We start from the raw sequence: 22,825 nt of genomic DNA, 5'->3' as shown, positions 1-22,825 counted from the left end.
TAAAGTGAGCTTCCACAGTGTTAGATACCAACTTTAAGCTAATTTCTTTCTATATTCCTGACACAATTATTTGCCTCTAAATTAAGAGACAGTCTCTATATTCACCAAACAAACCCGTATCACCTTTGAAACATATACTCTAAATATTAAGTCGTCTATATTCAGAAACATCAAAGCCAAGAAGCAATAAATGCTTAAGTACCTCTTTATAAATGGGTGCAAAAACAAAACGATCTCTGAAGTCACAGCTAAACCCACGAAAAGATTTTCTATTCTCTATACTAATACCATTGACCTAATTATATTTTGAAAGTTTTTCTTTATTGAGATTATTATAACAGTTAAAAGCACAGATTTTAAAGTGAAAAGTATAAACTCAATAAAAAAAGCTTCAAATTATACCTCATAAACAAATTACTTGAAAATTAATTGTGGATTAACAGCCCAACTCATCATGAATTACATAACAACCACATGCTCTGTGGCCAAAACTGAATTTTTTCTTTACCTTCACTACAGTATGGCTTATCAACCCCTGAGAATCGTACCGTCTCCTTTATAATTTTCTGCAGTTTACAGTAGTCACACATTGCCATAATTTTATTTTTCTTTTTGTATTCATCAGAGCAAATCTTGCCACAAAACAGAAACATTTTACCCTGCAGAGGAAGAACAGTCATTAATATCTAATTAAACAAGTTGCTTTATTTTTAAGAAATCCTGTTTTTCTCATTTCAAAGCAAACTGAGTGACTGTTGAAGATGAAAAAACAAAAATACTTCTATTGGATAAACTCATAGTCAATCCCTTTCATGATCTCTCTTTACCTTGTAGAAAAGAAGTTCTGGTTTTGTGGCAAACAGATGGTTACAGTGCTGACACTTGAGTTTAACAACTCTATGGGTTAAAGCAACTTGCTGGGACTGAGCAGCAAGAGGCTGGAGACTGGCTGCGGCAGAGCCACTGATGGAGCTGGGGGAAACGGCAGAGGTGTTACCTCCTCCTGCTGACACTGCTGACCCAGAGGGTGGGCTTACAACCACTTGGCCCTGAGACACAGGCACTGCTGAAGAGTTTGTTCCTTTTGGCTTGTTAAATACATTCTGAATGAACACAAATGAGGTAAAGATTTTATCAGTTGAGAAATAAGGCAACTTGGTAATTTTCATTTTCTCATTTTAATAAATTAATGCACCCCAAACATTTTTTTTTAATTCTATAAAGTAGTTCACAGAAAGAGCTGAAATGACATACTTCCAGAATAGGACTGAGAAATGCAATGTTAAAAGGTTGAGGACTGGAATTCAGGCTTTCCAAAGATGTCTTGTACATGACTCTAATTAATAAATTAAAGAGCAAGTCTCCCCTGTCCCCCCGGATACCCCTCCACCTGCCTCCCATCACCAACCAGCCTCGGATGGCTATTAAGAGCACAGTGGTCACCAGTAGTCTCTTTCTCCCTGGTGCGAGGGACATCTTTCCACCCAAGGGATTGCTAAACCCTACCCTTTCTCTGTGTATCAGAGAATGAGGAGAGAATGCAACAAGTGGAGACTTCCAATTCCACGCCAGGAGTCATTATGCATCTGGCCCAGGATGAGGGAAAAGCACACCACCATACCACCTATCCAAGCCATAGCCTAGCTTCCACTCTTCTGAAAGGGAGAAAGCCAAGGGAGAGGACGGAGAAAAAGGTAATTTAGGTGAGGATTCTGAATAAAGGAGGACCGAGGCTCAAATCTTGGGCTCACACATTCTCAGAAATGACCTCTGGGACCACAGCTGAACAGAATTTTCTTTCTAACTTAATCTTTAATAAGTATGGTCCTTCAGCAGTTAACATTTTGTCATAGACCAATGCCTAAGAGAACTGCAAGGGTGCAATGCTACCTGAGATCATACCTGGAAAGCCACCACACAGCTGGAGCTGCAGAAGCTGTATATAGTTCCATTGGACATGGCTAGGTGATACTGAGGGATTGCTGAGGTTTTACAGCTATGACACAAAACCTGGACACCTTGGTAGCAAAATATAAAAACCAGTGAATAAGTTACATAGATGATCAAATGATTCAAAAATGTATTAGGAGAGTAAAAAACCAAATACTAAGTAATATACCAGAAAAATAAACTATACAATAATATGTAAAGTTAACTACAGCTAACCTCAAGTAAGTCTTATTTACACAAAAGTTAACTTGGAACTTCTAAGTGTTCTTTCTTTCTTCTCATATGTGAAATTACAAAATAAATCCTCCAACCAGGAAAATCATTGAAAAACTATTTTCATTTAAAAGTCAGCTCTTTGAAACTAAAACAATCTTGGGTCTTTATTTAACCATATAGATCAATTTAATTTGTAATAAAGTAAAGAAAAGCATTATATTCTTCTTCAATAGTAGAAAAAAAAAACTATAAATTTAGCAAATGTAATTATTACCTGAAGAAATAACGGTCTTAACTCTGTAAGCAGATAAGCAGTTAATAGAGCAGAAAAGCTCTGTTTTTCCTGAGTCATTCGTCGTCTCAATCATTTCAGCTGAGGGCCTCAATGATTTCCCCAAGGCATATGGAGGAGTTTGGGCTGAATTCTATTTAAATAAAAAAAAACATTTAGATACCTAGTACAAGCATACATATATACATACAGTTTAAGAAAAGAAAGAAAAACTACCTATAACCAGCACCTCTGGCTGAACTACCTGAGCATGACAACGACAGCAGCTACACGAAGTACAGACTTTTCTGAAAGCTGGGATGTGGGGAAAAATAAGTTTTCAGACAATAATAATACAAGCATACTTCATTTTATTGATTACACTTGACAGATTGATTACACTTGATTACACTTCACAGATACTGAATTTTTTATAAATTGAAGAGTTGTGGCAACCCTGCATCCAGCAAGTCTATCAATGCCATTTTTCCAACAGCATTTGCTCAGTGTGTCACATTTTGATAATTTCTGTAATATTTCAAACGTTTTCTTTATTATTATATTTGTTATGGTGATCTATGATCAGTGATCTTTGATGTTAACACTGTAATTGTTGTGGAGGGCCATGAACCATGCCCATTTAAAACAAATTAAATTGATAAATGTTGTGTTCTGACTGCTCCACTGACTTGTCATTTTCCATCTCCCTCCCTCTCCTCAGGCCTCCCTAATCCTTGAGACACAATATTGAAATTAGGCCAGTTAATAACCCTATAATGGCCTCTCGGTATTCAAGTGAAAGGAAGAGTCACATGTCTCTCACTTCAAATCAAAAACTTAAATGATTAAACTTAGTAAGGCATGTCAAAAGCTGAGATGGGCCTAAAGGTAGGCCTTTTGCACCAGTTAGCCAAGGTGTGAATGCAAAGGAAAACTTCTTGAAGGAAATTCAAAGTGCTACTCCAGTGAACATACATATGATGAGAAAGCAATACTGCGGATACGGAGAAAGTTTTAGTGGTCGGGAGAGAAAATCAACCCAGCCGCAATATTCCTGTAAGCCAAAGCCAAATCCAAAACAAGACCCTACCTCTCCTCAATTCTGTGAAGGCTGAAAACGGTGAGGAAATTGCAGAAGAAAAGTATGAAGCTAGCAGAGGTTGGTTCATGAGTTTTAAAGAAAGAAGCCACCTCTGTAACATCAAAGTACAATGTGAAGCAGCAAGTGCTGATGTAGAAGCTGCAGCAATTTATCCAGAAGATCTGCCTAAAATAATGAAGGTGGCTCTGCTAAACAACAGATTTTCAATGTAGATAAAACAGCTTTCTATCAGAAGAAGATGCCATCTAGGACTTTCATAGCTGGACAGGAGAAGTCAATGCCTAACTTCACAGGACAGGCTGACTCTCTTGTTAGGGGCTAATATAGCTGGTGAAGCCAGCTTGAAATGAGCCAAAGCTCATTTATTATTCCAAAAAGTATAGGGCCCTTAAGAATTATGCTAAATCCACTCTGCCTGTGCTCTATAAATGGAACAAAGCCTAGATGTCAGCACACCTATTAACAACATGGTTTACTGAATATTTAAGTCCACTGTTGAGACCTACTGCTCAGAAGAAAAGATTCCTTTCAAAATATTACTGCTCATTGACAATGCACCTGGTCACCCAAGAGCTGCCAGAGATGTACAATGAAATTAATGTTGTTTTCATGCCTGCTAACACAACATCCATTCTGCAGTCCATGGATCAAAGAATAATTAACTTTCAAGTCCTATCGTTTAAGAAATACATTTTGTAATGCTATAAGCTGCTATAGTGATTTTTCTGATAGATCTGGACAAAGTAAAATGTAAGCCTTCTGGAAAGGAGACACCATTCTAAATGCCATTAAGAACATATAAGATTCACAGGAAGAGATCAAAATATCAACATTAACAGGAGTTTGGAAGAAGGTGACTCCAACCTTCATGGATGGCTCTGAGGGGGTTTAAGACTTCAGTGACTATAGTAATTGCAGATTGGTGGAAAGAGCAAGAAAACTAGAATTAGAAGCAGAGCCTGAAGATGTGAATGAACTGCTGCAATCTCATGATAAAACTTTAACGATCAAGGAGTTGCTTCTTACAGATGAGCAAAAAAGTGATTTCCTGAGATGGAATCTACTCCTGATGAAGATGCTGTGAAGACTGTTGAAATGACAGAAAAGGATTTAGACTATTACATAAACTTAGTTGATAACGCAGTGAGAGAGTTTGAGAGGATTGACTCCAATTTTGAAAGAAGTTCTGCTGTGGGTAAAATGCTATCAAACAGCATTGCATGCTACAAAGAAATTGTTCATGAAACGAAGAGTCAATCCATGCAGCAAACTTAATTGTTGTCTTATTGTAAGAACTGCCACAGCCACTCCAACCTTTAGTAATCACCATCCTGATCAGTCAGCAGCTACCAACATCGAGACAAGACCCTCCTCCAGCAATAAGACTACAACTTACTGAAGGCTTGTGATGATGACTGGCATTTTTAAGCAATAAAGTATTTTTAAATTAAGGTATGCATATTTTTAAGACACAATGCTATTATATACTTCACAGACTACAGTATAGTGTAAACATAACTTTTACATGCACTGGGAAGCCAAAAATTCGTATGAATCACTTTATATGCAATATTCACTTTACTGTGGTGGTCTGGAATCGAACATGCAATACCTCTGAGATATGCCTATATATGTTCTCTCTTTCTAAAGGTGAGGAAAAGACATAATCTATATATTAGTTAGTTATCTGGTAAGCTGCTTTCCTAGCTACAGAAATTGGATGAATTCAATCACATGTCTCTAAAATTCTTAACTGATAAAATGTCCATAAATACTATTTTAGAATTATTTAAAGATTAGCTGTTCACTTTTTGAAAGCATCCATAGACCTGAAACATACCTTTAGTAAAACCAAGAATATAAGTCAATTACATATATAAGTTGTATATGTGTGTGTATACTAGAACTTATAAATATATATATATGTGTGTGTGTGTATATATATATATATGTATATACACACACATACACACATACATATATTCTTGTTTTATTGCAGTAGTCTGGAACCAAACCCACAATATCTCTGAGGTATGCCTATAAAATGTAAATTGAAAAAAATCAGAAACTCCTCAAATATATTAGCAACAAAAACACACACTAAAAGTAATGGATTATGTAGTCATAACATACTTCTCTCATCACAAATAATCAGAGAAGACCAAGTAATCCATGAACCAAAGAACCATCCTTAGTACAGACTTGGACATCAGTCTAGGAAAGAGTCTACCACCCTGAAGGTTCCTTATCTAGTAAAACTCTTTAGCAGGGGATAGAAATGACATCTAATATATATTAGGAGATCCTACAGAACTACCTGTTTCTCGAGATAAGTTTCAAAATAAAATTTTCCTGTAAGTTTAATTCATGTTTCAAAAAATGATAATAATAATAGCTAACATTTATATAAATTACCAATGTTATTACTTACTGAGTGCTTACCATGAGCCAGGCCCCATACTAAGCAATTTATATACACTTGTATCATAGAATTCTCAACAACATAGTGAGATGCTTTAAAAATTATATTAACAAAATTTAAATTAACTTTAATTAACAAGTAAGCAGAAAAGTAGATTAAATTTACTCCACGTGACTCCAAAATCCAGGCTCCTAACCACTAACTAAACTGTCACTGACACAATACTAAGGTCTTTCAGTAAGAAATTATATAGGGAAGTAAATGGTAGGAAAATATCAATTGTTAAATTTTAATACATAATCTTCCAGGTAGAAGAGAAACATCAATTACGCAGTTGACAGAGTATAATACCAGTAACAAAATTAGGAATGGAACTGATTTTTGTATCATATACATATATAAATAACATGGATTCTATTCTTGTCAAAGTAGTAACCAGACTGCCGTTAAGTGGCTAAATTCCTAGAAAAAGGATACTTTCCAAGATGAATGCCTATTATCAACTGCTGAGAGGAATTAAAAATAAACCTAACTTGCTAACTGAAAAAAATTTTTAATTATTATTTATACCCTTTTTTAAAAAAATAACATTTTAAAGACCTCAAATTATTTAGCAATAGTGAAACTGACACAAATGGATATATTTAGTAACCAAACTACCAAAAATTAAAGATTCTAATGAGGCATTGTTACCAAAATAATTACAATTCATTCCAAAATTTTATAATTCATTAAAATGAATTTTACTTTCTAAAAGGAAAAGGCTATGCTTTAGATTCACTGATTTTATCATCTTTTAACTCTTGATTATAGTTTATTCACAATAACTTGGGGTTTTCTTCACAATCAATATGTCACAAAATATTTCAGGCTTGTAGCAAACCATGAAATTATACTTGTAAATTCTTGGCCATGAAGGAAACCCTAAAAAATGATCTAGTTCAGCTATATCATCTCACTACCAACATCAATCCTTACAGTATCAGAATCTACCCCATTTTTCTGGAGAGGAAATCCACACTGAGATCAACAGATGGGAAAAGCTCACCCTTTTATTCTGCATTTCATCCCTGTGCAGCCACCTCAGAAAGCGTGAGCTGAACTACATGCATCAGACTGCTGTTCATACCTGCTTATAGGCTGTGACACTTGTTGAACTAAAAACCTTCTGGGACTGGCAAGGACCAGAGCTACTATAGCAATAGCTCCCACAGTTCTCACAACAGTTCATGGTGAGGTTGTTGGTGGAGTGAAATTTTGAAAAACAGGCATCACTACAAAGACCATGTACCACATTTTGATATTTAACTTCAAATCGTATCTAGGAAATAAAAACACATACAGATACAAAATAAGCAGAGCCAGGTTAAAAATCTCTGATCTTTGAGCAGAATCGCAATGAAGGTGAAATGGAACTTACATCAGCATTCTTCTGACACATGCTGCACCTAGTTGAAATGCTATTGGTATATATGGTAACAACAGGTTTTTTCTTTAGCTCATAAGAAGAAAGGCATGATTGGCTGCAGAAATCTTTGCTAGGAGAGGAATTTTCAAATCGGGTTGAGATCACATCCTTTGGATTTAAAATGTCTCTAAAAATAAATAACAAAGGCAAAATGAAATGTGTTCTTCATAATTGTAATTTCTTCCTCTTTGTGAGCTCAAATAACTACATTTGCTAAGGGCAGCTATTGTATAGTAGAAAATGGCTGGTCCTGGATAAGGCATCTGGAAAACTGGGTTTGATGATTAGTTCTGTTACTTATCAGCTGAGTGACAATGAGTGAGGCAATTACTGTCTCAATTTCCTCATGTATAAAATGGGGTTTATAATATCTAATTTATACATGTGTTCAGGGAGAATTCTATTCAAAATATATCCAGCCAGATGCTCATGAAAAAAACATTGAGGCTTCCAGCTCCAACCGAGTTTCATCCACTGGAGCCAATGGAACAAGTGGCCATCCCATAACTCCACACCACAAAACACTTGTCCTCTTATTAGCCAGTAGCTGCTAAGAGTAGAAACGTAAATGAGACAAGGAATGGAAACTTTTTAAAATTTAAATGCAAGATTTGGGAAACAGATAAAGTACCAAAGATTCATATTGAAATTTAACATGATATGTAAAACTTCAGTATAACACAGAAACAAATGACAAAGGGGCTATTAAGGCTTGGTATCAGAGGACAGATGGAAACATGAATGAGACAGAACAAAAATAATTGAGTTGTTTTGTGAGATTCCTAGAGTTATTTTGTAAGGGCTCATTGTTGCAATAAGCACTGCCAGTAAAAACAGAGGCTAAGTACTGCCATTCTTCCGACAAGCACAAAACTGAAGGAAGTAGTCATTAATTAAAAACACTAGTACAGGCTACAAAATAAAGAATAATAATGGCAGTAACATTATATACTACAGTAATGTATACTCAGTAATTACTACATGTCAGGCATTGTTCTCTTTACTCAAATTATCCAATTTCATTATCACAAAAACTCCATAAGGTAAGTATTATTAGGAGACCAAATCAGAAAGATTAAATAGCTTGTCAAAGTCAGTCAGCTGGTGGGCAGTGAAGCCAGAATACAAATCGAGGCAGTCTGATTCGACAGTCCATGGAGTCCATCATTCCACCATTCTGCCTTCCATTCTGTCCCTTTATTATACAAAACTATTCTATGGTAAACTGCAAAAGAATAACAACAGAGTACGATTTTAATTTTCTAAAACTTACCTAACCTTAAAAACATGACAGTTAAATCTTAGAAACCAAGTGGATATGCTTACACACTGATGAAGTATTAATTTTGAAAAGTGATTTTTCTATGAAATCAGACCAATTAAGAATGTTATTTAATAATGTAAATCTGCCAGTGCCATGTATATGTAAATAAACCAATGAGAATGACTTTTTAGTGAAAAATCTGTGCACATAAATATAAATGCATCCTAAACCTTACACATCCAAAAGAATGTTACATCTTCACATTTATTTTAGAAAAACCACACCTCTTTCAACAACAACATGGCTTGAACGTTTTTTCTAACGTCTCTTTTAATTTTTAAGAACTCTAAGCACAATTTTATTTTAAAGTCAAATATCATGTTTAACAGTATGACAGTTTAATCATCCTCGACAGTCAGCTGGTAAGGCAACAAGCGACTTCCGGCAATTTGCAAAAAACAAACCCCAGCTGAAATACAGATTTATCACCTAACTTAGTCTAAAGGAATGTCTCATAGACTCTGAAGGCAATGCCAAATCAAGAGATAAAAATTTTGTTTTGAACAACAGCACTGTCGTAAAAAGCCAATGACAAGAGTGACTATTTTTAAGGGAATAATATGCATTTGGATGTATAAGTTGTGTTACGCTCTTTAAAATTTATTTTCTTTTGGTATTTGATATGTTGAAACTGAATATCTAAAAACAGAAAACTAAATTTACCCTTCCAGATCAGTTTCATGAGAATGATATAAAAGAGTTAAAGTAAGGTATTGGAAGGGCATTTTGGAACAAAGCTAAATTTGAACATTTAAGTAAAATATTTAAAAATTCCTCCTTCCTTTTGGTTGGAGATTTCCATTTTAACAGGATCTACTTTTAGAAGCTTAACATAAAAAAGCAGATAAAGAAACTATCATGTATCTCCAAAGACAAAACAAAACATAATTTATAACATAAATTATATGTTAAGTACACAAAATAATATCAAATTTATTATTAAAAGATAATAGGATCCCACTTATTAAGAATTTGCTATGTACTAAGTCCTATGCTAACACTGTCTTATTAAAATCTGAGGAAGCAACTACTATTTGCCAATGAAGAAACTAAGGCTTAGAAAAGTTAAATATCTAGCCCAAGGTCATACAGCTAATAAATTAGTAATAGCATCATGGTCTAAAACCAACCTCTCAACTTCTCTTGCTCTACTTTAGTAACTACTGACAACGCACTGTATTCCTAGAATTACATCAGCACACAAACAGGCAAAATATGTCAACTTCTTCAGACTTACTGAGGTAGAAAAAGTTTATGTGACTCTGTTGCTGCTACTTCTCTCTGCATCTATGCATCATTACAGAGCAACAACAACCCCCCAAAAAGCTCACAAGGATGTTTTAGAAATAAATGCATTATTTTTTTGGCCATTTAGGGTTTATACCTTCTAAAGAATTAAATAACTTTCATATACTATTGTGAATGAGGCATTGTTTCATTCTATACTTCAATAATTTTCAAGATAACAAGTAATTTTTAATGGTTGTTGTCTACAGTTAGAGTAGATATACAATATATAAGCAGTCCTACATTCCTCACAAATAGTTTGTTTCTTTCTAGTAAAATCTAAATTGAAAGAGATAGGAAAACTGGTTTAGGCAATACCTTCTTACATCAAGTCACTTATTTCACTTTACAAAATATTTGCAAACTTCTCAATTAGCTAAAAAGTATTTCCAGAGAAATGTGCTAAAGAGATTTACAACAGCAATAGCATGTTTGAACTAAACATACTAAAAAAGTAAAGCAAAAAGGGATGTGATTAAGAATTTCATACTTTGAGCAGTTTGTGCAGGTTTTCTTGGGAGGAGGCAATAGGCAGACAGGTGAGGAATATCCGGTGATACACTTTGTGGAGCAAAATAGCTGAGTAGATCCTGTCTTATGATATGCAGTTTGCCCCTTATAAAGCATTTTTTTACAACCAGAACAAAAAACCTGAAGAGCTACAGCAGGAACCGAAGGAAGTGATATATTTGGGCCAGATGATGCAAGAGAAAGCTGAAAGCCTGGGGTCAACTGTTGGGCTACAAAGACAAAATAAGAAAAACAAGTTTTATATCAACATGAACATATATACATTCTCCGTTTTCTAGGGCAAACTCCCTCGGTCTTGAAATCCAGTGTTGAGGCAGTAAGCACTCTAAAACAGGTGGTTTCGAACTTTTTTAACCATGATCCATAGTAACAATATTTCACTTTAAACCCAGGAGACACATACATATGTGTAAATGTATATAAAATTTAGTAGCTGAAACAGCAGTTTCATGAAATTATGTTTCCTTACTATATGCATCACACTCTGATACACAGCTGGCCCTGAACAGCGCCAGCCCCACGCAGCTGAAAGCCCACGTCCCGCTATCTCTGCCTCAGAGACAGAAGAACTGACAAATGGCTCATCCAGGGGCAAGAGGCTGAAACAGTTTGGACAGATTCTAATAGACCCGAATTCTTTTGATTCCACATATTATGATCTCTAATCGAACACAAAAATTTCCTCACCCTTCAAGATCTGTAAAATGAAAATACAGGTGCCATATTTATTGAAAAACTCATGTGTAAGTGGACCTGCACACTTCAAGCCCGTGTTGTTCAAGAGTCAACTGTAATCTTATTATATTTCACTTTTTAAAATACTGGTCAAGACCACTACCCAGTTTGAAAAGTACTTGCTTTATCTAAAAGAAGAAAAAGACATGAGAAGGTACTTTCCCTCAATTCTACTAGTCAGAATATAACAAATACCAATTATAACAGATCTATTTCTTACCAAGAGGACTGTCACTGACTGAAAACACAGCACTAATTTTCAGTTCACTTTCTTGAGTTTTTGGTTTTGAAGCATGTACATATTCCTTAAAGAAAAAACAAAGAGAGAAAGAAATGAATACAGTGTTAGTATCTAAATAAACTAGAAATTCAAGCAAAAAATAACTGTCATATTCATCTCTTCTACATTATAATCGTAATCACCTTCACAAATACCTCAAAAGTCAGAATTTATAAGTTATTAGACTGGATTTAATCTTTACAAAAAGGATCTTTAGAATTGGAGAACCTTTTATAATAATTATATTTACTTTTCTGCAAATGTAATCTTGATATATGGGAGTAATACCCAGCTATTTCAATGCTGAGCACTACCCCCTTTTTTAGGCTATGTTTATAAGAGCAATAAATGAAATAAATCTGAATGATTTAAATTTAGATCAAATTAGTAATTTTAGCCAACAGATTCATAAGCAGTCATATCTGTTAATGGCAGAAAAGACACAAGAGTTTCAATGCAATCTGCTCATTATACATAAAAATCATCACAGCCTAAATCAGGTTTATCCTTAATATGTTCTTCAAAATGCTTTAAAATAACATGTAATCATGAAAAAGAATTAAATAGATATACCTATCTTGAACAAGACTGCCCTTTATTCTGAGATCAGAATCAGCCTACATTTCGGGGGAGGGGTGATATTACAACAGCCTTACATATTTCAAAATAAGAAGTTTTTTAAAATAGTCTTACTTTTCTGAAACAATGGTGATAGTAAATGGTAGCTGTATTTTTAATCTTCCTATACCTAGCAAAATAAATGACTGATATGTCAGCTCCCAAAATTACTCTGAAATTTCTTTGGACTATTAAATGCCATAGACTAGGAAACAATGCATAATTTACCACTTCTACAATAAATGTTATGGCACCAAATAAGCTGCTGCCTACAAGGCAGGAACTATAGTACTTTCCTTACAGATGAGGACAGTGAAGCTTAGAGATGTTCATCAACTTGTCTAAAATCACAGAGATACTAAATGCACAGATGGGAATCAAACCCAGGTCTCTCTCTTCCAAAACCCATGCTATCTTCCTCATAAATGTACAAATACAATATAACATAATTATATAATGAGCTCAAACCCTGGCCCCCTAGTGAAACTCAGTTCCCCTGTTGTAGCCTCTCTCATCTCCTTTCACTCAGCACACTTGTCATAATACATCATTTCATATGTATCTGGGAGATCATCTGTTTAATGTCTAATACCCTCCTCCTCCTCCCCAAAACATACACTAGAGGAGCATGTCCACTATGGACAGGGATCATCTCTGTTTTTCCACCTCTGTACATTCAGTACGCAGCACAGTCAACATAACACAACAGAGGCAACTATGGGTTCTGACAGCAGATAGAAACAGGTGTGATCTTGGTTCTTAAACAAGTTATTTAATCTTTCTTAGTTTCAATTTTCTTATCTATAAAATAAAGATAATAATATCTAATTCATAGGGCTAGATTGATGGGGGATAAGTGATTTAATACAAATAAAGTATATAACATGATGCATTACAGTTAGCCAAAAGTTAAGCATGATACACAAACAAAAATGCTAGCTAGCTCTTATTATTTTCATAATTATGGCATTTTAATAAATATTTGTTAAATGAATGAAGCCAAGCCTATTCAATCCATAGTGGATGTTCTTAAACATTATACTTAAATAACAATATTTATTTATTGGCACTTGCAAGAAGGGGAGGAAGTTATAGGTACCTCTACACACCTTCAACTTACCAAAAAGAACACTTAAAACTCAATAAAAAATAACTCTGCCTTATTATCAACTCGGTCTCTAGCATTTTCCTAATATGCCTGTTATATTTCTCTGTCAGTTTCTCTGACTTCACAAAGTAACTGTTCCACACCTTCATCACTCATAAATCCCAACTCCACATATTTCCTGCTCAGTAATGTTTTGATTTCTATTTCCAAAATAATAGTTATTTTAAAAGTCTTACTTTTCTGAAACAAGGGTGATAATAAACGGTGGTTACATTTTTAATCTCCCTATACTTTGCAAAACAAACGACTGATATGTCAGTTCTCAAAGTTACTTTGAAATGTCTTTGGATTATTAAATACCAAGAAAATAGAAGCAACTAAGTAAGAACTCCTTCAACATCTTGATTCCCCTCTCCACCATGCCTACAAATTGATCAGCACATTGTCCTTGAACCTTAGAGGAAAAGGCAATCTTCTTAGCCATGGCTAGAATATTGCTTGTGTTCAGGATCCACCCCTCTACTTCTTACAGAACTTCATACTGTCTTTGTGTAGCTTCAGCCTCTGTCCACCTCATCAACTGAAAGAAGCATGAGCTGTAAAGAGGCAAAAAGGCAGTTTATTTGGGGTCTTAGAATTGTAATTTGGGGAATCACAGATTCTGGAGGAACTGAGAACAGTGTCCCAATGGAGGAAATGGGTAGAGGTTTTTATGGGGAAAAGGAGGAAGTTCATGCAGGTTTACACAAGCAACCAAGAATTTGGATTGGAGGATAAATCTGTACATACGACAGGATTATCAAGCGCACCTCCTCCATGACTAGAGAAAGGTATCTTTTCCTTAGTCCAGAAAAAGTCCAGTTATCAGCACTGTTCTTTCCTTTTGGCAACTCAGCCACTCTTCAGCAGTTTTATGTTAGAGTTCAGCAAAAGTTCAGCACGGGCAGCCAACACGGAGGTCCTCAGGGCAGTCTCAGTCATTTCTGACACTGTTTCTTTCACAATCTCCATGCTGGTTTCTTCTCAGCTTATAAGGAACCTATTCCCTAAGAAACTACTGCCCTCCCTTTCTCTCCCTTTACAACCAAACTTAGAGAAAACATACTCCATTCTTTCTTTACTTCCTCACTTTGATTCTCTCCTGAACCCAATGCAATCAAGCCACTGCTTCTTAAGATGACCAATCAACTCACAATTGCCTAAATCATTCAACATTTTTACGTTTTTATCTCGGCCTCTGATATATCTGGCACTGCCAATGATTCCATCAGTTGTCTTCTGTTTATGTTACTTCAACTCATTACTATTTCTTAGTATCCTTCATTGATCTTATTATATTCACCCCTAAAGTCAACGGTTCCCAAATTCTGTGGCATCAGAAGCCTCCAAAAGTCTTGATAAGACATAGACTGCTGGGTTTCAGCCTCAGAGCTTCTGATTCAGCAGGTCTGGAGTGGGGCCCAAGAAGACACATTTCTAACAAGTTCCCAGGTAATGACGAGGCTGCTGCCTGGGGGACTACTTTGAAGCCATTCTGAAGACCCAAATTAACCTAGTTCCCAGCTTTCTATCCTGAGCTCTACTTTTCTTCTCTCTTGTTCCCTGAACAATCTCATCCGCATTCAGGACTTCAACTATCGTCTATCAGAGGTAGCAAATAAAAATATAACAGACTCAGTTAAATCTGGATTTCAAATAAACAACAAATAATTTTAGTATATCCCAAATATTGCATGAAACATACTTATATGAAAAAATAATCATCATTCATTTGATAGTCAAAATTAACATAGCATTCTACATTTTATCTGGCAACACTATACGTACAGGTAGATAACTTACTAATCTCTAAATACCATATCCGTATGTGCAAATACCTCCTAGTGCAAATTATGATTTGAATGTCCCATGAGCCCCTTAAAAACAACAGATCCCAAACTACTTATTACTTCCCCCTAAATCCTATTCATAGCCCCTCAGTAAATAGTATCATCACAAACTCAACTCACTGAGGCCAGAAACCTCTGAGTATTCCCGGACTCCTCTTTGATCCTCACACCTCATATGCTATCTCTAAGTTAAATCAATTCTACTTAAATATGTAAAATCTATTCTCATCTCCCACTTTACTGTTGAAATACTCAACCACTAAACATGCCACGTTGTCTCATTCCTCCATGACCTGGCACATGCTGTTCTGTCTGAAGGTCTTAATCAAGTGTTATAACTCATGTGCTGCCTGCCCTGGGTAGCCTTCCTCTTCTCCCTAGACAGACCTAAAGGAGCCCTTCCCTATGCTCCCAAGGCACCTTACACAATTTTTTTAAATTACAATAATTACATAATATTGTGATTTTGTATCTGGACAGAGGTGGCACAAAGCAACAGAAAGAGTATAAGTTTGGAGCCAGTCAGAACGAAGTTCCTATTCTACCTCTGATGCTTCTTTTGAGTTTGGTAAGTTACTTAACCTATCCTGCCCTCAGATCCTCAATCCTATGGTTGTTGAGAAGGCATAAGACATACTTAGCATAGTTAGCATACCAACTGACAGGGCACAGTCACTCAACAAATCATTACCTTTCATTTCCATAACTTTACTCCCCCTTACGCTATCAATTTGGTTGAGAGCAGAGGCCCTATCTTTTCACTTCTGCAGCTCTTCTGAAAACAAAATCACTAATACAGCTTAGCATCCTGGTTAAGGGTTTGGGCTCTTGAACCAGAATGCTTGGGTTCAAAAGCTAGCTCAGCCATTTACTAGTTGGGGTACGTTTAGCAAGTTACTATCTGTGTCTCAGTTTCCTTGTGTGTAAAGCAGGAATAGTAATGGTACTTAATTTGTATGGTTGTGAGTGTTGTGTGAATTCATTATGTAAACTGCTTAGAACCCTGTTCAACAAGTGCTACAGGTTATATAAGCAGGAATAAATACTCACTGAATGATTGAATGAGAGCTCAACCATAGCTTTAATATCCAGAACAGATCCTTAGTATATCAGAAAATATTAAATTTTTTCAATTTTTTGTCTATCTTCCAATATCCACACAACATGAAAAATGGCACACACTATGTGTTCAATTGGTTTTTCCATCATAGTCCACACTCAATCATGAAAAATTACAGCCCATTCATCTTGAAGCATTAATATAAGCCAAAGAGAACTCAGTAAGTCCCTATCGATTTAAATTTACAATGTAAACTGTTACAGGATTTTCATTATCATAATTTTTATATTCAGAAAGAACACTCAACTCATAGTACAATATTTGTTAAATTTTTATACTACAGGCAAGATACAATGAAAGAAATATTGGATCTGGAATTTTAAAAAACTAGTTTTGCATTCCAGCTTTGCCATGAGACCCTGGTGAAATAAGCTATTTCTTCAGGCTCAGCTTCCTCATCTGTGAAACACAGGCCCTTTTATTCCAATTACTGAGCACGCACTTTGTGGCAGTCACTGTGCAAGGAAATGAGGATTCAGGTCAAATAAGACCAGACTCTGTATGAAAACAAAATTCATTGACCTGTAGATGCCACAATAAAAGTGAAGGCACTATACAATTAAAAAAAGGGGGCAGGGGAGAATGGTTAATTCTACCTCTAAGTGACAGACAGTTAAACTATATCTTAAAAGAGAAGAAAAATTTCACCAAGCTACCTAGTTTAGGATAGCACAGGCAAAAGAAATGGCATATACAAAGGTAAGGAAATAAAAATCAACAGAATATACCTTTTTGTGAAATGCAAATAGTCTGCAGGAGCATAGATTAAAAAAGGTAGAAAGGATGAGTGATGATACTGAAGAGGGAAACAAAGGCCTAAACATGGATAGTTCAGATGTCACACTAAAAAGTTTGTTTTATCCCACATGAGGAGACAGGGTCTTTAAAGGGAGCAATGTCATCAGAGCTATAAAGAGTACCATGGTGCTCTTTCCTGTCACTGTGGGGTCCTGAGGAAGCAGAAGCTCAGTGCATTCAAGAGTTGGCTCTACCCATAACCCATCGCCATGGCTGTAACCCACCGCCTTGGTGGAGGAAGGCATTGCTGCTGGAGGTGTAAGAGATGTTAACATTGCTTTGCAAGAGGTGCTGAAGACCACCCTCATCCACAATGGCTTAGCTTGTAGAATCTGTGAAGCTACCAAAGCTGAGACAAGTATCAAGCCCATCTCTGCGTGCTTGCATCCAACTGTAATGAGCTTATGTCAAGTTGGTGGAGGTCCTTGTGCCAAACGCCAAGTCAACTTAATTAAGGCTGATGACAGCAAGAAACTAGGGGAATGGTAGGCCTCTGTAAAACTGACAGGAGATGAAAAACCCTATAAAGTGACTGGTTGCAATTGGTGGTTAAGGACTATGACAAAAAGTCTCAGGCTAAGGATGTCATTGAGGAGTACTTCAAATGCAAGACAAAAAACTTGGCTCTAGTTCCTAAAAAAAAAAAAAAAAAAAGGTACCATGGTATCACTACACAGTGTTTTGGTGTGATAAGTGACTGAAGAGATTAGCATGAATAGAAAACTGAATAAAGGTCCAGATGAGAAATAATGAAACAGGAAGGGTAAAGGCAGGGTAAAAGAAAAGTCTTTAAAGGTAGAATCTATAGAACTTGGCAAACAAATGGTTACTTTTGGCAAAGGAAGAGGAAGAACTTAACACTTGAGGGAAAATAAGTGTCATGGATACCACCACCCCCCACCTCACATCCTGTAGACACTCCTTCAGAACCCCTGGCGGCACAGCACTTTAGGAAGGCAGGTGTGAAGTTGAAGAACGAGACAAACCTATTTGCCATCCCTGTCCTGGGATGATACTGCCTTTGAGATTGTATGAGAAAGAAATTATTATCATTACTATTTATTATTTTGTCATTTATATTTTGAATATTATAGGTTTGCTTATGCAATAAAAACCAATAACTAGAGTATAAAGCAAAAGAACTGTCCAATAAGGGGAAAAAATCATTTTTTTGCCGAAACAAATAACTGATGTCTCCACATTGGTCTCCACAGATTTTCAATGTAGGTCCCTAAAGGGTGGCCATATGATCTTTCCAAATATGTTTACCTTACTCTCCCATGTAAAGCCGACAATGGTTTCCCAAAGCTCTCAGGATAAGACCAAAGTCTGTAACAGGGTCAGCAAGGTCCTACATAACCTGGCCACAGACTAGCTTCAGTGCCTCACCCTAGAAGCAGGATGGCATGGGCCCTGAAGTCTGACTACCTGGATCTGAATCTAGTCTTTGCCATTTATGAACTGTGATCTGAGGTAAACTGCTTGACTTCTTTGTACTTTGGTTTCCTCATCTGTAAAATGGAAGTAATAATATGGTTGTGAGAATGGCACAGTTTAAGCACAAATACGTATTAATGAGAATAGTTAATACTTATGTCATATACTCTACATATGGATATACGAATACCACTATAGATACTTTTATCATCATCATTATCATAATTTTTCACAATTTTCATATCTTTTCTGTTCTAGCCCACTGGTCTTATACTTCTTCAAAAGAACCATGCATCTTCCCAACTCAGAGTTTTCCTATATGCAGACCCCTCTGGTGAACCACTCTTCTCCATGCCTTTGCCTAGTCAATTCATTCTTTGTAATTCAGCTTACAAATCCTTCTGTAGTCCCCTGCCCCCCATCAAAACCAGGTCAGATTTCCCATGTTAGGCTTTTCTGTCATAGTTTGTAATTATATATATTATTTGATCAGTTACTTGTGTAATGTCTGTCACCTCTACTAACCTACAAGCTCTATGAGGGAAGGGACTAAACTGACTTTGCTCACTCCTGGATCCCCAGAGCCTGGCACAGAACAGACCACAATTACTTATAGAATAAAAGGAAACTACTATCAGATACAAGAGAATTTTTTTAAAGGTATTAAGTATGGGAAAACAGTAATACACGTTACTTTCTTCTCACAAAAAGAAATATAATACAGTTACCACATTTTTTTTTTCATTCAAAGAGCAGAAAAGGTAATTTTACTCATCTAATGAGGGAAAAAAATCAGTTTGGGTTACAAGTCAGAAACTACCTAACTAAAACTTTGAATTCACCAGACAGAAAAGAGGAAATAAAAGTTTTTTAAAAATAAAGATGAAATGCTTACTTGAGCATTGTCAGGTTCTTCTTTAATTTTGTCCAAAAGCCCCTGCTGTGGTGCCATTGCTTTGCCACATTCACCATCCAAAGGTTCTTTCATTCTAATTTTTTATGTAAAGGAATTCCCCAGTTTAAAACTAATAGATTTCTTCTTGGTAATGAATAGCTGGATTCCTAAAACACAACATAAAGGATTGGTACTCAGGTTTATTCCTTTTCTTCTTCTTTATATCAAAAGCTTTGTACTGAGCAAAAGGTTTTATTGCTAAGCATTTGAAAAACAACTCTTCTGGGGCCATGACTGTCCTCCTTTATTTCTACTTTCTGCTCCTTTAGCAGCTAACTTCACATAAGAAAACAGGAATAGCTCCCACTTCCCTAATATCTTTAAAAAGCAAACACTCTGGTCTTTTATGTGTTGAAAGTTACTGAGGGAATTAGACTAGCAAACCAAGACGTGGGAGGAAGTTACCGAGCTCTTGGAAGAAAAGACTCAGAAATACAGTTCCTGACTCCATGAGAATTAATACTTAGAGGCCCACCTCAGCTTTTACTTCTCAAAGTGGAGCACACCAAGCTCCCCAACTCCACTTCTAACTCAGACTTCACTGGAGGCCTCCTTAAAGGCCCCGTCTCTTGGCCTAACGATAGATCAGAGCGCAAGATGCCACCACAAATGAACACGTATGCCCTCAGCTAAGGTGGACCACCTGCACCTTTCAGGGTCTCCAAGGAGGGCATGCTCAGGAATGAGCCCCTATGAGCTCCGCTTTCCAATCTCCTTGTTGTAAACAAGATAATCTATTAGTCATTTCAGCAGACTTCCCTTCTCCTAAGAGAAAACGTACTAAACAGAACCCAGTAAACCTGAAGCAAAAGAAAGCTCTCCAAAGTTGTCTTTACCCAGTCAAGCCAAGCATGGAAATTGGCGACTGGCTTAATAGTCTGTGCGAGAGATGAGAATTTCTGACCACTTGCCAGAGTTATAACAATCTATGGGCGCTCGTGTTGTATTCGTTCCGAAATTCACGTCCCCACCAATAGTTCCCACGCCCGTCACCGGCTACAAACGCGGCAACGTTGAATCGGAAGAAGAGAACGCATATGCCCATCAGCGTGTCCCCGCCGCGAAACCGCAACGCGTCAGCCTCCCAGCCCGACGGCGCCGCTTTCGCCCGGTGCCCACCTCGTCACGTGGCGCGGCCGCCGCCCCGCCCCGCGCGGCCCCTCCCGCTGCCACCGGCCGCGCTCACCTCTGGTGGCCTCCCTGCTCGCCGGGAGCACCGACCGGGGAAGGGAGAACAGGACCCAAGGCCCCAGCGCCGAGGCAAAGATTATTTTCTCTTACTGGAATTCTTCGTCTGAGCCATAGCAACGCAACACCCGGGAAACTGCGCGTGTGCGGCCCTGGTCTCCGCCCCCCACTTTCCCATCATGCTCCAGACCTGAGCTGAGTAGGTCTTCCCAGCATTCCCCTTTTCTGAGTTATGGTTGACTTCTTAAAGAGACCGAGACCCAACGATAAAAAGGTAGATGAAAGAATTTGGGGAGACTCTTAGGGGTGTTAGATGACGCTGTAAGTGCTCTGCACCATTCTTTTAATGCTCATTTCGAGAAAGGCGATCTGCCCAGAGAACATGAATAAATAGTTGATATTAAGCCAAGTGCTTGGTGAACACTTGGTAGGAATCACTCCACTTAGTCCTCACAACAATCCCAAGAGGTACAACTTTTTATCTGGGAGGTGTAAATAAACAGATTAATTAACTTGTTCAAAATCAGGATTTGGACACAACAACAACAACAACAACAACTACAAACAACAAAGTCAAGATTTGGTATTTTTTCATTCAACATTGTTTCAGAGGTACGTCTGTGATTTGTGAGGCTGTCATTTAGTCATTTTGAGTTCTGTATACTATTCCATTTTATGATCCGCTACATTTTAACCATCTACTACTGGTGGACATTTGAATATTTCCAATTTTTGACTATTAGGATTAATGCTGCTGTGAACATTCCTCCTCTTTATGACACATATGCTAGGTTTATACCTAGCAGTGAACTTGTTTGTTACATATGTGTGAAACGTAAATGAATAATGTCTAACAATTTTAGAAAGTAGTTTCGGGCTGTAATCCCACCAGCCATTTATGAGAGTTCTAGTCACCCCACATCCTTACCAATAATTACTGCTGTACATCTTTTTAATTTTAACCATTCAGGTGGGGGTATAGTAGTATCTCATCATGTTTTTAATTTGGACTTCCCAGATTTCAAATGAGGTTGAACCCATTTTCATGTTTTTGGATATCTGAATATCCTCTTTTATGAAGTGCCTGTTCAAATCTCTTACCCATTTTTGTATTGGATTGTCTGTCACTTACATATGGAGATATATTCTGAAAATGCATTCTTTGTTGAATTTATATTGCAAATATCTTCTCCCACTCAGTGGCTAGCTTTTCCACTTTATTATTGGCATCTTTTGGTGAACATAAAAGACCTTTATGCTTACTGTTTCTTGTGTCCTGTCAAGGTCTTTCCTACAAAGGCCTAATTAATTTAAGGAATTGTTATTACTTCTTTCTCATTTAGGTCTATAAACCATCTGAATTGGCTTTTGTATATGGTGTAGGGTAAATCAAGTTTTATTTTCTCCATGTGAATGTTAAATTGATTGTTATTTTTTAAGTCTGTCCTATCCCCTCCTGTTCTTTATTGTCAGCTTTGCATATATAAGTTGTCTATAAATGTGTGGGTTTGTTTCAAGACTATGTAATCTCTTCCCTTTGTCTCTCTTTGTGGAAATGTCACACTATCTTAATTTCTGTAACAGCATTATAATAAAACTTGGTATCTGGTAGAAAAAGCCCTCCTTCCCATTATGTTCTTCAAGACTGTCTTGGCTTTTCTTGATTTTTTTGCATATTCATATACATTTTAGAATCAGGTAGGATTTTGTTTAGTACTGCACTAAAGCTGCAAACCTGTTTTGAGAATTGGCAATTGTTATTCATTGTGTTGAATTGTGTCCCCCCCCAAAAGATAACCTAACACTCAGAATGTGACTTTATTTGGAAATAAAGTTGTTGCAGGTGTAATTAATTAAGATGAGGTTATATTGGAGTAGAGTTGGCCCTTAATCTGATATGACTGGTGTCTGTATAAGAAAGAAATGTAGAGGCAGACCCATGAGGGGAGAATCCCAGGTAACAATTGGAGCAGAGATTGAAGTGCTGCTGCTGCAAGCCAAGGAATGCCAAGGATTGGAGATAAACATCAGAAGCTAAAAGATGCAAGGCAAGATTCTCCCATACAGGTTTCAGAGAGAGAATGGCTCTGCTGACATCTTGATTTTGAACTTCAAGCCTCCAGAAC

General features: G+C 36.7%; 1 protein-coding gene and 1 pseudogene across 6 annotated transcripts in view; one reads left to right on the top strand and one right to left on the bottom strand.

Annotated features, from left to right (window-relative positions):
* The window catches only part of ZMYM6 (zinc finger MYM-type containing 6), a 37,042-nt gene extending 16,188 nt beyond the window's left edge, over positions 1 to 20,854 (bottom strand). For 2 of the 6 annotated variants that reach the window (XM_031464693.2, XM_064493779.1), the window contains exons 1-10: positions 20,698 to 20,854; positions 19,452 to 19,618; positions 11,527 to 11,611; positions 10,531 to 10,780; positions 7,382 to 7,556; positions 7,091 to 7,282; positions 2,441 to 2,591; positions 1,903 to 2,018; positions 828 to 1,103; positions 509 to 659 (exon numbers count right to left, since the gene is read on the bottom strand). In XM_031464693.2, the coding sequence (XP_031320553.1) occupies positions 509 to 659; positions 828 to 1,103; positions 1,903 to 2,018; positions 2,441 to 2,591; positions 7,091 to 7,282; positions 7,382 to 7,556; positions 10,531 to 10,780; positions 11,527 to 11,611; positions 19,452 to 19,544 (1,489 nt within the window). In that variant the 5' untranslated portion in view covers positions 19,545 to 19,618; positions 20,698 to 20,854. Of the gene's footprint in view, positions 1 to 508; positions 660 to 827; positions 1,104 to 1,902; positions 2,019 to 2,440; positions 2,592 to 7,090; positions 7,283 to 7,381; positions 7,557 to 10,530; positions 10,781 to 11,526; positions 11,612 to 19,451; positions 19,619 to 20,347; positions 20,605 to 20,630; positions 20,653 to 20,697 lie in introns of those variants that run through there. The other 4 variants (XM_031464694.2, XM_010977556.3, XM_031464692.2 and 1 more) reach the window with 4 other exon arrangements.
* On the top strand, positions 17,339 to 18,132 carry LOC116156742 (small ribosomal subunit protein eS12-like; annotated as a pseudogene).
* Positions 20,855 to 22,825: the final 1,971 nt, after the last annotated feature.

Source organism: Camelus dromedarius, chromosome 14 (assembly GCF_036321535.1).
Source record: "Camelus dromedarius isolate mCamDro1 chromosome 14, mCamDro1.pat, whole genome shotgun sequence".
Classification (NCBI taxonomy): domain Eukaryota; kingdom Metazoa; phylum Chordata; class Mammalia; order Artiodactyla; family Camelidae; genus Camelus; species Camelus dromedarius.
Note: the sequence above shows the minus strand (reverse complement) of the source record. Positions and strands in the feature narration are given on the sequence as shown.